The sequence below is a fragment of the Mesocricetus auratus genome, unplaced genomic scaffold (genome assembly GCF_017639785.1).
Source record: "Mesocricetus auratus isolate SY011 unplaced genomic scaffold, BCM_Maur_2.0 Super-Scaffold_6730, whole genome shotgun sequence".
NCBI classification, from domain to species: domain Eukaryota; kingdom Metazoa; phylum Chordata; class Mammalia; order Rodentia; family Cricetidae; genus Mesocricetus; species Mesocricetus auratus.
The window spans coordinates 77,870,446-77,885,722 of NW_024429184.1; the positions used below are offsets into that span (position 1 = coordinate 77,870,446).

Sequence of the window (15,277 nt, forward strand, 5' to 3'; positions counted from 1 at the left end):
TCAGATGTCCCCACGACTGTACTCGCAACTGTGTTTCTATTTAACCTTATGATGTGAAAAATGAGCTAATCTCAAGAGGCTCTGTACTTCAGGGAGGTGTGCCAGGCAGCGCACTGCCCATGGCTGACCTTTAGGGCCCTTTGGTGGGGCTGACCAAGTCAGACAGGAGCCTTGCTGACCTCTGCTGTTCAGAGCTGGACATCAGAGACACTGGAGGCAGAAGGCTCCCGGGGTGGCTGCACTCCGCTCCTCACTAGTCCTGTACGGTGCCCGTGTCAGTTTCCTTAGTTTTCCTTTGTTTCGTCCCACTTGGTTTGTTGAGAGACGATCTCAACAGCCCAAAACACACTATGTAGGTGATAGTGACCTTGAGCCACCGGTCCTCCTGTCTTACCTCCTAAATGCTGAGATTATAGGCATGTATCATCATGGCCAGCTTGTTTCCTCCACTTTTTAAAAAAGAGGTTATCTTGCCTAGTATGTGTGAGGCCCAAGATTTAATCCTAGCATCTTCACAAAGAATAGGTTGGGGGGGAGGCAGGGCATTGTTGACTGAAGAGATGAAGGAGCAACTACCCCGCCCCATCCCATCAAGAAATAAGCTGTGTGGCCAGCACTCAAGTCACTGTGTCAAGGAGTGCTGAAAAGTCTCTAATGACTGGCTCGTTTTCTCGTTCTTTTCCCTGTCTCCATCTGCTCCCCTACTGCTCTCAAGAGACATTCCCTGCTCCCCTCTTCCCTGTCATTCTCTGCAAATGGTCCCCAAGCTCAGTGTATGCAACCCTGAGTCTTACCCAGACCAAAGTCATGCATCGTTAATCACATTCTGGGTTTACACCTGCCTGTCCAGGTGTCTCAAATCATCACCTCAAAATAGACTCCCAGATGCCTTTGCAGCACCCCATGTTGTCATTCTATTTTTTATAAAGCGTGGATAGACTTAAACTGAAGTGCACACATCAGATGTATACATCCTAATGAATATTCATGAGCCAACTTGCCCAGGGAAGCAACATTTGAATGAAGAAATAAACATCGATAGCACCCATGCACCCTTCCAGTAGAATCTGAACCTTGACTCCAGTGAGTTAAAGCCTGACTTTGAACTTGGTGTAAATGGAATCCTATAGTCCCCACACCTCTGTGGCTGGCTGTCTTCCTTCAACATTGTGAGGTCCACTCACACCACTGGGTGGAGTCACAAGCCCTGATTCTCTTACTGTAAAAGTGTCATTATTTACCAACTACATTGTTGGGGGACACTTGGCTTATTCCCACTGTGGTTCTTATGAGCATCTTGGTACTGGGCATAGCTGTGTATAGTCCTGGGAAGGAACTGCCTGGCCACAGTGCACACAGATGTCCTTTCTAACAGAGGCTGCCAGCTATTTTTAAAGGCCACTCCACTTCCTCACCAACATGTGATGCCATTTCACTCACCCTTCTCTAACCCATGTCTATCAACAGTTCTTTTTCTGGTGTTATCTGGTGTTCCCAGCCTTTCCCCCTGTACTGTCATGCTCCGGGTCTACCGACCTCTCCCATGTAATTCCCTACACTTGGCATTCAGCACCACACAAAACTCCACAGCTCCTGGTCCCTTGGCCCTTAGATTCAGGTCTGTTCATTCCTCCTGTCTGACATTCTCCCACAAATCTGGTTGGCAGTCAAACTGACCCTGTCTCTCCTTTCAGGATTCAACACTTTAGTCCCGCCCACCCCCACCCCCCCACCCCCCCACCCCCGCTTTAATTCCTCTTCTGCTAAATCTGGGATACCAGCTTTCTTGGCAGGAAAACGGTTCTCTCTATTAGCAGTTCTTCAGAATCACCCCACTCCGGGCCCACAGAAGAGAGTCTGTGGCAACAACTTCTCTGAAAGTTTGTCCCAACACTCCTGTTTTCACAGAAGCCTCAGGATGCAAAGAGCTTATAAAAAAATCCTAATGACTTGGCTAAGTGTTCTGTGGCTTTTTAAAGTAAGCCTACTTCTTCATTAGTGATGACCAGGTTTTGATCTGAAACCAGCAGGACTTTGAGCATAAACTGGGTGGGGAGAGAGCCAGTAACAAAGAAGAATTTCAAGTTCCCACTTTCAAAACTGCCTCCCTGTGAGGTAAAACTCCTTGTCAGGTACAGGTTCCAAGCATCTTCCTCCAAGAGAGAACATTCCAGAACTATTGCTTGTAGAGAGCCATGGAAATGGGGTTGGGGTGGGGTTGAGTGGATGGATGGGGGTGGGGGAGCGGATAAACAGCAAACAAACTTTTTCTGCGTTCACACTACATTTTATGAAGGCAAATTAAACTGTCATGGTTCACGCTTGCTCATGGTTTATTATGGTTATTACGTAAGCAAATGCATGGTAAGAGGGACTCCTGGGCATTAACATTACCTATGTCTTGGAGTTTAGCAGAATTTCACTATTTTAAATGTCCACCAAGGCTCACACTTAGGGCTTGTCTTTTATATGTAGCATTTTGTTGTCTACTTCTAATGTGATGCTGTTTTTCAAGGGCAGCAGCAGGGGAGGGGAGCGCTGTACCTGGTCATGATGCTGTCTCACCTGGGTGAATGCCGAGCTTATGCCTTCTATAAATGCAAAGGGGTGTTGCTTTCTCATGGACACAGCAGGACAAGATTCACCAGCCGTGACTCAGCCCACACACCCTGCAGACGGATCACAGGCTGTCAGTGACCCCACGAAACCCTGCTTCTCTTAGCCTGTCATCAGGTCTTCCACTAAAAGGCCATCCCCTCGTCTACCACCTTCATTGATTGCATCTCAAATGAAGTCTATGTCTTCTTTATCCATTCACCTCTTCAGGCATTCCTTATAAAGAAGCATTTCAGTGCTTCGCTGGTATTGTTTAAGAAATCTGGCCCTCTCTGCTGTAAGCCAGGAGAATGGGCTTCCTCCTAGATTGAGAGTACTATAAATCCTACTCAGATCTGTTCCACACACAGAATGTCACTGATCATACAACTTGGTTTTGACACATGTGCACCTGTACCCTCTTTCTTAACCAGACACAAATGCTGTCTTATTTCATCTACCAGGGGCCGGTAGGATGGGAAACTAGGGCAGGACAAAGGGTGGGAGGGGCCTTCAGCTCACAAAAGAGCTGATTTCCAAGCACCAAGGTAGTGAACTGGCCAAGGCAAACTGATTTGAAGCCACAACTGGACTACAAAAGATAGATTGGCAGCTGTACCCCCACACTGAGGTCTCGGAGACGCCAAGGCTGTGTTTGGTTTGGCCAATGTTGAGTAGCTGGGATGAGACTATCTTATATTATCTCATTGAGCTACACCAAGGAGCTCCTGCAAAGCTTCCTTTCTACCTGCCATCCTCAGAATGGCTAGGTATCCCCAGAACTGGCTATTCTGTTCACCTGGAGCTGGAGGCTCAGGCCTTCCCAGTTGTGGGATAGTCCTAAAGGCAAGCCAAAGCTAAAAGTATAGCAGAGAACTGTGAGGCTAGAGTACTGGCTGTTTGCATCCTAGGATGGTTGATCTAAGGCAGGAGCATGGCTCCCTAGACTACATGTCCTTTGGCATGACGCTATAAGCCCTCTTCTTGGGCCTGTGATTGGAAGAAGTCTGTCCCCAGGATTTGTTTCCTCTTAGTCTTGCATAGAATCTCACTTTAGCCCTTCAAATCCCCAGGGTCATTCACCCATTCATTCCAGTGACTCAGCAAATCAGTTTCTAAGAATGCCAGTGGCTAGACACTGAACCTAATACCAGGACTATGCAATGTGTAAGACCAGTCCAGACTCTGCCCTCTGGGAAGCCTGTCGGCCAATAGGCAAGTATAATAAAGCAAAACTGTATAACTGTAAATACTGATAAACACTATGGCAGAAAAGCAAGGCGCTCTGCGTGGCCTATTCCAGTGGTTGCAGCTGTGACCCAAAGGTTCAGCATTTCTCATCAATCAGTGTTAATGGGAGACACTCCTGAGCCCACCCCTGAGCCCACCCATGCCCTCCATGTGAGAGACATGAATTGGGAAGATGGGTGCTCTTTGCAAGGGAGCATTCAACACATCTATTGTTGCAATATGGAGCTGCAGAGAATGTGTTTAGGAAGAGATTTTAGCCAAAAGAGGGATAAACTGAAATAGGGTGGAAATGACTTCAGAGACCCAAGAGTGAGATGCCAATAATACAAAATATTGACTAGGCAGTGGTGGCAAATGCTGTTAATCCCAGAACTCAGGAGGCAGAGGCAGGTGGATCTCTTTGAGTTGGAGGCCAGCCTGGTCTACAGAGTGAGTTCCAGGACAGCTAGGGCTACACATAGAAACCCTGGAGTGGGGGGGGGCAAAATAAAAAACAAGAATAGAAGCCACAGAATGTGTTTGTAGGAGATCTCAGAGTCCCTGGGGGCAACTATTGCAATGCAGTGCCAGCCCCACAGATAAGCATAACGCAGAGGCTTCTGGACAGACCAAAGGAGCTGCTGCCAGACTCCTGGGCTTGGAGGAAGCCCTGATCCTCTGCATGTAAGTGGCAGCTTCCGTGACCTGTGGTAATCTCTCTTAGTGATTGATGGCCCTGACGCACCCACCAAACCTAACCAACCAAGGGCAAGCATCATGGGGATTTGATGGCATCTAATGGGATTGAGGGGATGATGGGCTTTGCCTACAGCACTGCCTTCCAAGGTGTGGCCCAACCAAAGACAAGATGTTCCATTGCCAACTGGTATGACTCACTTGAACTCAACAAAGTGTCTCTAAGCAAGACACACTGGAATTTGTAAACTGTTAGCCACTCCAAGAGTCTGAATTCATTCTCAAACAGTCCTCACCAAGAGGACTGAGGTGCCCTAGAGCAGATTCCAACTTTTTAGGGGGGAGTTTCCAGACAGGGTTTCTCCGTGTAGCCCTGGCTGTCCTGGAACTCACCCTACAGATCAGGCTGGCCTCAAACTCAGAGATTCACCTGCCTCTGCCTCTCGAGCGCTGGGATCAAAGGCTTACATATACCACCACCACCACCCAGCTAGATTCCAACCTTCACAAGTCCTCAGGGTCCCTAGGGATCTGGTTAGAATGTAGGTTCTAATTTGGAAGGCCTCTGAGGACTGAGAACACCATGCCCAGCAAGTCCCAGAGCCTGCAAAGCTGCTCGGGGGTAGACCGTACTTTGAGAAGCAAGAAGTGTGAAGAATTTTCCCCAGGTCAGTGACAATAAGCCTTCCTCACTGCTTCATGGGTTAGGACAGACATTGGTTTACCATTTTGTCTTCCCTACCAAGCCCAGGCTAGCCTCCAACCTGTGATCCTCCTGCTTCAGCCTCTCAAGTGTTAGGATTACAAGGTGTGTGTCACCACACCTGGCAACAAGCACTCTTCTGAGCCTCAGAATTGACGTACAATGAGACAGTTGGCAGAAATAAGGAAATCAAAGACAGGGGCTGTTTTAAGGTGGAAATAATAAAAGTTACCTTTGCTCAAATGCCTATTACCTGCCTTGACCACTTGAAATCTTTGCATTTGGAAAGGCAGACATCCTTAATTTCCATTAATTGTATAATAAAGTTGAAGTTCATAAAAGTGAACTAATTTCCCCTGTGGTTTGATTGCTGTATGGAATTTGAACTTCATTTGTTGAACTCCAAATTCCCTCTTGCCTTCCTACAGACTACTTCACTGTCACACCAAGTGAGAAATTAGAGTTAGGGAAATCAGATCCATGTTCTCAACCTGCCCTACACACTGGAATCAAGCCCATCACATGACGGGACAGGGGGCAGCATACCCTCAAAGCTCTCTAGGTCATTCTCAATGCACAGCCATCCCTGAGAATCACTGGTTCAGCCAGCCAGGCTCTAAAAGTGGGGCAGCTGAGATGCTGGTGGGTGAAGTGCCAATCTTGTCAGAGTCCAAACTAGTACATCTCCATGCCTACCCTGGGACTCTGTCCAGTGGACTAGCTAAACAAAGCGATGTTGCAGGAAGAAGCAGAATGGGAGGAGGATGGGAGCGGGGGAACTGTGGAAAGAGTAGCTGAGAAATGAAGCCAATGTGAGTAACAACACACATTTAGGAGCTGCCAGATTCAGAGCAGCTGGAAAGTTTACAAAGATCAAATCATTAAAATTAAGAACCCTCCACTCATCTATGAAACCTCTGGCACTTTGTCCACCTGACACAGTGGGTGACAAGAGAATGGTGATGGGTGATGGGTCGAGAAAGATGGTGTGGGTCTAATGGACAAGAAAGTTTGCAAACCAAGCACGGAAGTCACATTGGGACTGAGCAAAGGGATAATGGCTGGAGACTCGCACATCGCAACCAAAGCAGAGTGAGAGCAAATAGCTACCATTGGGAAGCCATGCTTTGAGATTTGATTTCTGAGATTGAGATTGTTTTTGAATTAAGGGATGGACTAGACCAACTGTGTGGGAACAGATGAAACAATGTGTTTGAAGGAAAAAGAAAAGAATGAACCTCTTCTAGGGACCTCGGGGCATCAGCCTGTGTGTAACCCGGCTGATGAACTGAGTCTGCAAACATCTTCTCCAGTAGAAATCTCAGAGATAAACTGAGAAGAATCCCAGTGACCCTCACATGATCCACAGCTTCCCTTATGTGACTTTACTTCCCCCTTCAAAGACTGCCATTAACAGTGTTTTAAAGTGAGTTTTTCCTATTTAAATATTTGAGGTAAAAAGCTATCGAGAACTTGTTGAGCTTAAATGGTAGACAGATCTCTCTCTCTTTCTCTTTCTCTCTCTCTCTCTCTCTCTCTCTCTCTCTCTCTCTCTCTCTCTCTGTCTGTCTCTCAGATCATAAAGGTCTAGGATTCTATAAAAAATGTAAGGTCAAAGGAGCCAGAACTCTAACTGATGTTGGGCATTCCAAGTTTTCCATTACTATAACAAAATGCCTGAGGCTAGGTGTTTTATAAAAAACACTAGATCACCATAGAAGTAAGTGGCCAACTCAAGAACTAATGAAGCAGTCATTAGTCCTGTTTCAAGCTGGCTGAAAGGCCAGAACTAGATCACTCATCTAGAAGTTCTGCTTGCTTTGACCTTAACACCAGCCTTGGCTGATGTCAACAGTAGGGAAGAAGGAGGAGGAGAAGAGGAGAGCGAGATACTTCCAGCAACCTTTAATTCAGGCTGTACATCCAGCAGACATTAAACCCACAGCTGGAATAGCAATGAAGAGTCCAAGCCAGCAGCTGCCTCCCTGACTTCAGTCTAACCCACATCTTTCCCATGACAGCCAGACCCTGGTGAGGGGACCCCAGGTACTCAGAGAGTCCCATTCACGTCACATCTTCTCTTTCCAAACCAACTGCCAAGGAAAGCTTCCTCAGCTGGGGTACAATATCCTTCCTCGTGTGTGTCTCTCTCAAGGAACCATCCCAGTGGCTGGTGAGTTAGCCTCAAGACAGGGCTCTGAGGAGTGGTGGGCTGTCACTCACTTCCCAAAGCCCTAACCCCTCTCTCATCCTTGTGTAACTAGATTAGAGGCATTCTCTCCCGACCCCTACTCTCCCTTCTTGCTCCTCATTCAGAAAGAGCACTTTAAACAGCAACAGCAACAAAGCACCAGCAGGACATTTCTCGTTAGCACAGCTCCTTGTCAAAGGGACCCCAACACCCCTCAAGACATTTCTGTGCCATCTGCATGAATTGTATTTTAAGAAATGTGTAAATGTCTTCAAACATTAGTGACAGCCCTTAGACATCGTGCATTTGTACAGCGTGCAGCTTTCATAGCTTTAAGCACTAGCCAAAGACACTAGAGACCTGATTTAAATGCTACTTGTGAGTATCTGAGGAAAGCTGTAGGTAGAACTGAGGTTCCTTGTTGTTCTGATTAGTGCTCATTGGAGCTAACTTCTGTACAGCACTGAAGAGTAGAAAGTGTCCCTGCCACCAGCACGCTCCTCTAGCAGGGGCAAGGGCAGGCAGTAAAGGCTTCAGTGAGACCTTTGCACTGTGAACTTGCTGTCCCCAAGGCACCATGTCGAGAAAACACCTTCCACAATGGGAGCCCACGTGGCGTTCTGGGTCAGTAATTGATTTAACTCTTAACTGATGCCTTTTTCCCTGACTGTTTACCAAGCCCAAATATCCTTGAACACAAACAGGCTGCATAGGAATATTCCATTGCGGTTTTTGCTTCTCTTGTGGGGTGGGAAGAATGTACGAGAAAGAACATTCTTCCCTGCCCTCCAGGACAAGGTGCTCGGATGCAGAAGAGCCAGTGGAGACTTTGTCTGCAGAGTCCCCGTGTGGTCACTGCCTGCTACATAAGCAGACTATTTACAAAGTTAAACTGCCCATGGAAGGATCAGTATCAAGCAGTGTTGGGCTAGGTTCTGAGCCAAAGGAGTATTTAGGAATATGCACACATGTATGATATCAAGGAAAACATTAAACGGCCTCTGGCCAGCTTTGTTCTCTTCTCGTCCCATTTCTTCATCTAGTCCTCATCTCCTCTTACATTATGTAGCTAATGAACTTTCCTAAAATCATTCTGGAAAGAGAGATTAATCATGAATAAAGAGAACTGTTGGATCCTGTTCTTACTATCCAACCCCTTTCAGCCCGGGTAGGAATGGGCAACATTTAAAAGACAGGGTGCTTGAGATAGGATCTCATTATGTAACCTGAGCTGACTTACTGCCTCAATGTCCCAAGTGTGCGGCCACACCCAGGAAGCATTTAGAAGACAATATCAGAATAGTTTGCTGGATGTATGTTTTTTTACCTGGCCAGCAAGGAATATACTGTTTTAAGTTCATGAGAAATTCAAATGGATTTGGACAGAGTGTGGGTAGGAAGAGATTAAAGGAACTTTCTGGGGCAAAGCAGAAAGTCCAGGAAAAAGGAGAGCAGGAAGCTCGGTGTTGTTTGTTTTGTTGTTGTTGCTGCTGCTGTTGTTTTGTTTTTGTTTTTAGTCTTTTTGTAGCCAAATGGAAGGAAGGAAGGAAGGAAGGAAGGAAGGAAGGAAGGAAGGAAGGAAGGAAGGAAGGAAGGAAGGAAGGAAGGTGGGTTGCAGAGCAGAGACAGTGCATGCTAGAGGGCTCTCGGAGCAGAGGGATGGAAGGGGGAGCATGGGCAGGACAGAGTAGGGTGTTAGCACTGAAGGGAGGAAGCTCAGCTACCTGGTCAACGGCACAGACAGCCCTGCAGGAAGCACTGAGTTAAGGCATTGATTGAGCTGTGCATTGGAAAGGCTGTCTGGAGTCACCAGGAATACACCCAGGCTCCCAGAGGTTTCCAGATGTCTCTCTGATTTTCAAAGCCATAGCATCTGTAGAGAGCTTGAGATCTTGGAGATGAGAAGTTAACAAACCCCAATGGCTATCCAGAAACTTTAGTTTGGTGTGTTTGTTTATTTGCTGTTACTTGGTTTTGTTTTGTTTTTGAGACAAGGTCTCTCTACATATCCCTGGCTGTCCTAGAACCTACTATGTAGACAAGGCTGGCCTCAGACTCACATTCACCTGTCTCTGCCAGTGCTGGGATTAAAGGTGTGAGCTACCCCACCTGGCAACTTGGGAGTTTTTGACATTGTTCTCAGAACTGCACACAGTCTGAGGACAAGAGCAAGAAGAGAAACCATGGGACCCAGGAAGGGACCCTGGGAGCCAAGCCAGTGCTGAGAAATGGGTCAAGCAGAACAGAGCATTCCATGCACCAGGGGTGGCTTTACATACCCCCTTCATCATGATTCCTAAAGGACATAAGTCACCAAACTCCACAGGGAGAAGTCCAAAGTTCTGAAAGGACGACACACCTAGGTGACATAGGGACAAAACCAAGATTCAAACTCAGGTTTGGTTGCCTTAGAAACGCATATCCATTGTATTGCCTGACTCAGGGCTGCATTTTGTGACCTGCACTTGGGGTGCGGCTTTCCATGGCTGGAGCAGAGGCCAGGGAGGAAGGGAGAATACAGGGGAAACGGCTCTGTCCAAAAGACTTGCTCCCTCCACTTACCCAACCTGATACCAGTCTGAGAAAGAAGGTTGCATGGATGCTGGAGGATGCAGGCCCAGTATGCACTGCAGGATGACCGCGATGACTGGTTTCACGAATGAATTCAGCAGACGCACAGGCAGAAGTTGGCAGCAGTGGACAGTGCTAGGGTTCTGACAGTCCAGTCTTCAGACAAGTTGCTCCAGCTCTCTGAGTCTTGGTTTCCTCACTTGCAATTGCAAAAGAGGAATAATGACACCACATAGGGTTTTGCTGAGTTTTCTGTTGTTTTGTTGGGTTTCAGGGTTGTTTGGGTTGGGTTTTTTTGGGGGGGGGGTGATTTTTGCAGTACTGGGGCCTAGGGCCTGATGGATGGAAGGCAATTGTTCCACCAGCGAGTTACAAACCGGGATTTCATAAAGGGAATTTGAGGTGCCTGCTAGGTGCTTAGCACAATGCTGGCAACCAGAGGAAACACACAGCCCATCTTAGGTCACGCTTGCCATTTTTATCACTATTATTTATCATTATTATTATGGGAAGTTGTGCTTCAGTTGCTTAATGAACACCAGGAAAAAAAAATGATTCCATTCCCAAAGCTGGCCCCACACCAACGGCAGGGTGACCAAAAGGGTTTATTTTCTCCTTGTTTTACCAGGGGGAAAAAAAGTGTAAAGAGAGATTTTCCTGAATCTCAAAGTTCTAGTGATCCTGGGCTCACCAGCTCTCCCCTGGGATCAAGGAAGGCACTAGAGGGGCCCCCTGCAGAGAAGGAGCTGAGTGATCTGGCTTGCGTCCAGCGGGTGGAGCCCGAGAGCCCAGGGCTGCCTGGCGGAGGGTGGATGAGAAGAATCAGCACATCAGCCGGTGTGCAGGGAGACCCTCTTGGAGCAGGAAGATTTTTTTCCCTAATTCTTTGTCCAGAGCGGTGCCCCCCGACCTTACTATATTTCTGCCATAGTGGAACAAGCCACAAAACAGAAGTCGAAGAATGGGAAGAAATGGACTTTTCGTTTCAGTGTTAAATTCTGCTGTGGCCGCTTGTCTGCTAACATTTTAAAGGCTGTGCAGTGCATCCAGGGCATATCACTCAAAAGAAAGACAACCAGGGAAGCTTTTGAGTGTTTGTTTGGGTTTTTGTTTGTTTGGTTGGTTTTTTTCTGCACAGGCAACAGGTAACTAGTTTCCAGAAATAACTTGTATTCACCTTGTCTCCCACTGCCGTTGAGCCTTGCTGTCCTTATACCAAGGCAGAAGTGTCAACTCCAACGTATTTCCATCACAAGAGAAGCCACTTCACTCCAAGCCTGCACCCTGTGGCTTGCTGTTTAAATGGCACTATGTGGACCCCTTTTGGTTACAAATCATCCCAGAAACATTTCAAGGTAGGGGTAGGAAATGGCTTGGAAGAGAACAAGTGAATTTGAGCTTGGTTATCACTAAAGACCCTGGGATGCTCTGGAAACATCACAGAACTGTTGGCACCATGTCAGGAGAAGGGAAAGAAGGGGAGAGACCCGAGGCACTGAAGCCAGCCATCCCCCACCCCGCCTCACCCCGCCCCACCCCCACCCTGTGTTGTTCTGGCTTTGGTGGCTTAAGTGGGAGGGGACAGCCAGTTACTTCACAGACCTGAAGAGCAGACTGTGGGTATAAAAGGGTGAGGTGCCTCTCCTGCACCACCTCTCCCTTCAAGAGAGCCTGGCCACTCTTTATCAGGCGCTGCCTTCTGCCAGCGGGAAGCCAGCTGGAGGGTAAGTACTCCAACTCACTTCTGTTAATTCCAGTTATTCCTGTTGGAGCTTGTCTTAGTCCTCTTTAATTTTTTTAAAGACAGAAGACAGGTTTGAACTTAGATGTGTCTAACTCCCGGGACTATACTTTCTATTACTGTTGTTGTTGTTGTTGTTGTTGTTTTATTTTTATTATTATATTTTAATGAAACAAGTTAGTGGACTTCACTGCAACATTTATATACATGTATAGACTGTATCTTGATCATGCTTGCTGTCCTCTCTGTCCTCTCTTGCCCTCTCTTACCCTCCTGCCTTTCCTTCTCCAACTCTTTTCTCTTTTAGATGGTGACATGTGTTGGAATTGAATAGATGGTGTTCTGGTAGACTAGAAGGCAATTCCCCAAACCCACACAGTCCTCTTCCCAGAAGCTTAAAGGTTATGCCGCTGTTATGATTCCTGGGAGGATGGAAGCTGCCCTGGGCTGTTGTGGGCGTCCACTCTGTATACTAAACAGTCCGGACTAAACAACATGATAAGTTTCTTCAGACTGTGCTCTTGAAAAAAAAAACAAGTAAAATTGGCGACAGCGTTTTTATGACTCACCAGAAAATATGGGGTACTGGGAGCAGCCCTTCCCAGTCATGGGCTTAGGGTTCTTCTGCATGTGCTGTCCTGCTGACAGGAGGGTACTTCTGTGCCCATCGGGAACTCCATCAGTAGCCAGAGGTTTGGTGGCTTCCTGCAGTGAATGCTCTGTCCCCACACTGTTCAAGGCTCCGAGGAGTGGTGTCTGTTGTGGAGGCAGAAATACCTGACAGGGGTTCTTTCTTTCTGATAACAGTTCTAAGGGGAACTGAGCAGTTCCTGCCATTGTGATCAGAAACGACCTAAAACAAAGATTAGACAAAGCAGCAAGTAGCTGTCAGTGCAGGCAGCCCTTTTGCCATGACAGAACACAAAAACTTTTCAAACTCCGGTCTACACTTGGTATAATTTGAAGCAATACTTGAGGCAAGGAAAACTGGGGGCTTTCAGGCCTCTCCCATTGCACCAATTACCAATACATGCCTCCACACAATGAGTTTCATTGTGTGTATAAGAAAACAGGGAAGACAGTTTGAAGTGAGACCTCCACATTTGTCTCAGATTAAATACTGAGCACTGCCTCGTTCCACTGGTGCCAGCAGGTTCACCATGTACAGCTTCCAGAATATACTTGAAGGCTAACTCATAGCCTTGTCAGGAATGCACCAGAGGCGCTGGCTTTGAGGAATCACTGGTAATATTTTTAAGAGACAGTAATTGATCCCAGAGAGGGCTCAGAGCCCTTTCTTTTTCGGTGTTTGACCCGGTGCCCCAGAGTTACTTCAAGGTGACTGTGGCCTGCCGCCCACCTCACGCCCTACCATACAGAAGTCGCTACTGCCACTTGTTGGCTTAAGTAAAATCCTGGGTGACACTAACTTGCCTGACCCCAAACCGGAAGGTCTTATGCCTGCATAAATAAGCTGGCTCTGCTTGCCATGGCCGGAGACTTCAGAGCCTCGGTTTTCTATAACATGAAAGTTTCATCCATGAGGTCTCTAAACCCCACCTTGTTCACATTTTGTCCACTTCTGTCTCTAAGAAAATGCTGATGCTGGCCCTGCAGAAACAGTTCTTCAGGTTGTATGTGCCGAGGAAGGCAGATGAGCAGGGGAAGCCGCAGGCACTCATCCTGAGAGATCGTGACCTCTCCCCTGGTGTTTCCTTTCCTTTTGCTTTCAACCCTCTTGTCTTTTATTCTTCTTTCTTTCTTGTTCCCCACTCCTTAGCATATAAGATCCTTGCCAGGGGACTGCTCGCTGTTGCCTTGGACCAACTAAAATTGCTCATGTTGGAAACAACCACAAACATCATGAGTGCTAGCCAGATAGCTTACCATGAGCGCGCGCACGCGCGCGCGCACACACACACACACACACACACACACACACACACACACACACAAACACAAACACACACACCACACACTTACTTTTCCCCACAAGATATATCAGAAATATTTTCCACAACTGTGGATTCTTCAGGTCACTTTGGTAACGTTTCCAGGTCTCAGACCAAGTCAACAGAAGAAAGTGAAAATAAAAAAAAAATGAAAGAGGAAGAGACAAATATCATACACAGGACATTCTAGAACTTCTGGGTAAAGAACTATCTTTGGACGAAATGGAAAGGAAGGAGGAAGTGGGAGGGAAGGAGAATGAGGAGGAAAGGAGGGAAGAAAGAGGAAATTATTCAAATCTGACATTCTTGTTAAATTCAACTAAGACTTGTTCCTTGCTAACCAACTGGTGGTCGATGTTTAGTAATTATTACTCACATGTATGAGAAGTGGCACTTATCAGCATTTGAGAATGACATGGAATGTGAGTGCTGCACATGGGAAGTGTGACTAGTGTTTTACTGCAGGAAGCAGAACCCAGAGCTCTCTTTTCTCCCATTTCACGCGGAGTAAGGCTGAGACGTTGCTTGCCTCAGAGCTGGTCCCCAACACAGAGCATAACAGCTTGCCCAAGCACTCCAGAGCCTAAAGCCACCCTCCCTTGCTGTGGCAGGTTTCAGATGGGCTACCTACCCTCCTGCCAGCCAAAGACAGAGCAGGAGTTCCATTCCCTTCCTGCTCTGTTCGGCATCGCTCGCCACCATTTCTGAAGTAAACCAAGTTTCACCTTCACAGTCAGTGTGTCCTCTTTCCTCCCTCCTATTGCAAGCTCCTTGATGAGTAGAGACCTCTGCTCTAGGGGGCCAGGGCAGAGAATATTTTCCCTTCGCAGAAACTCACAAGGGCCTGCCCGTCTCCTCCAGTCTAGCTTTCCCTGTGCTCCCCAGAGCCAGGACACAACCGGCTGATTCACATCTCTTTGGAGAACTAGGAAGGATGAGTGAACAGTCTTTGATTGGTGGCACTGATGACGCCTATCACAGTCCTCTTTGGATAGACCCTTTTGGAAATAAAGCCGGTGAGGCAGCACCAGGAAGCTTCAGGTGGCAAGAACAGGTAGGCTCCCTTCCAGCAGTATCTTCCTTGGGGAACCCAAGAGCCTGCTCCAGTTTGACATCTTTTCTGAGCTCAGGCTGGGGCGTGGGTGTTCAGCAAGCTCTCCTGAGCTCAGTGCTGTGGCCTAGCTACCCCTGCAGGCTTAGAGGCTGGACCACTGAGTTAGGGCATTTGAACAACCTTGGAAACCCCAGGAAAACACAGCCTGGAGCTTTATGGTTCTCCTGCTTGTGTTAGGTTAAGATCTTCTCCATTGCCCTCTCCTCTCCATGGAAGCACAATGCGTGAGCAGAGTGTGAACATCAGCTAGAACGCTGCTCTCCTGGGTACTGCATCCAAGTTCCCAAAAGAGACACAAGTTTTCTAGCATGATAATATCCTAGAGTGAGCTAGACTTAAACTACTGATTTCTCCTAATGAGCTCTCATGCTGGAGTTCTGGAGCTATGCGGAGATCAGCAGTCCAGAATAAATGACTCCAGGGGCTTCTGGGATGTAGCCAGTGTCTGCTCAGTCAGGAGAGACCCTTCTCTGAGGTGTGGAAT

At 47.4% G+C, this 15,277-nt stretch overlaps 1 protein-coding gene across 3 annotated transcripts in view; it reads left to right on the forward strand.

Annotated features, from left to right (window-relative positions):
- The window catches only part of LOC101835431 (urea transporter 1), a 39,374-nt gene that overhangs the window by 4,399 nt on the left and 19,698 nt on the right, over positions 1 to 15,277 (forward strand). Inside the window, exons 1-2 of one of the 3 annotated variants that reach the window (XM_013118003.3) lie at positions 11,581 to 11,710; positions 14,541 to 14,733. The exons of 1 other annotated variant lie outside the window; for it this stretch is intronic. In XM_013118003.3, the coding sequence (XP_012973457.1) occupies positions 14,614 to 14,733 (120 nt within the window). In that variant the 5' untranslated portion in view covers positions 11,581 to 11,710; positions 14,541 to 14,613. Of the gene's footprint in view, positions 1 to 11,580; positions 11,711 to 14,540; positions 14,734 to 15,277 lie in introns of those variants that run through there. One more of the 3 variants, XM_005076476.4, reaches the window with a different exon arrangement.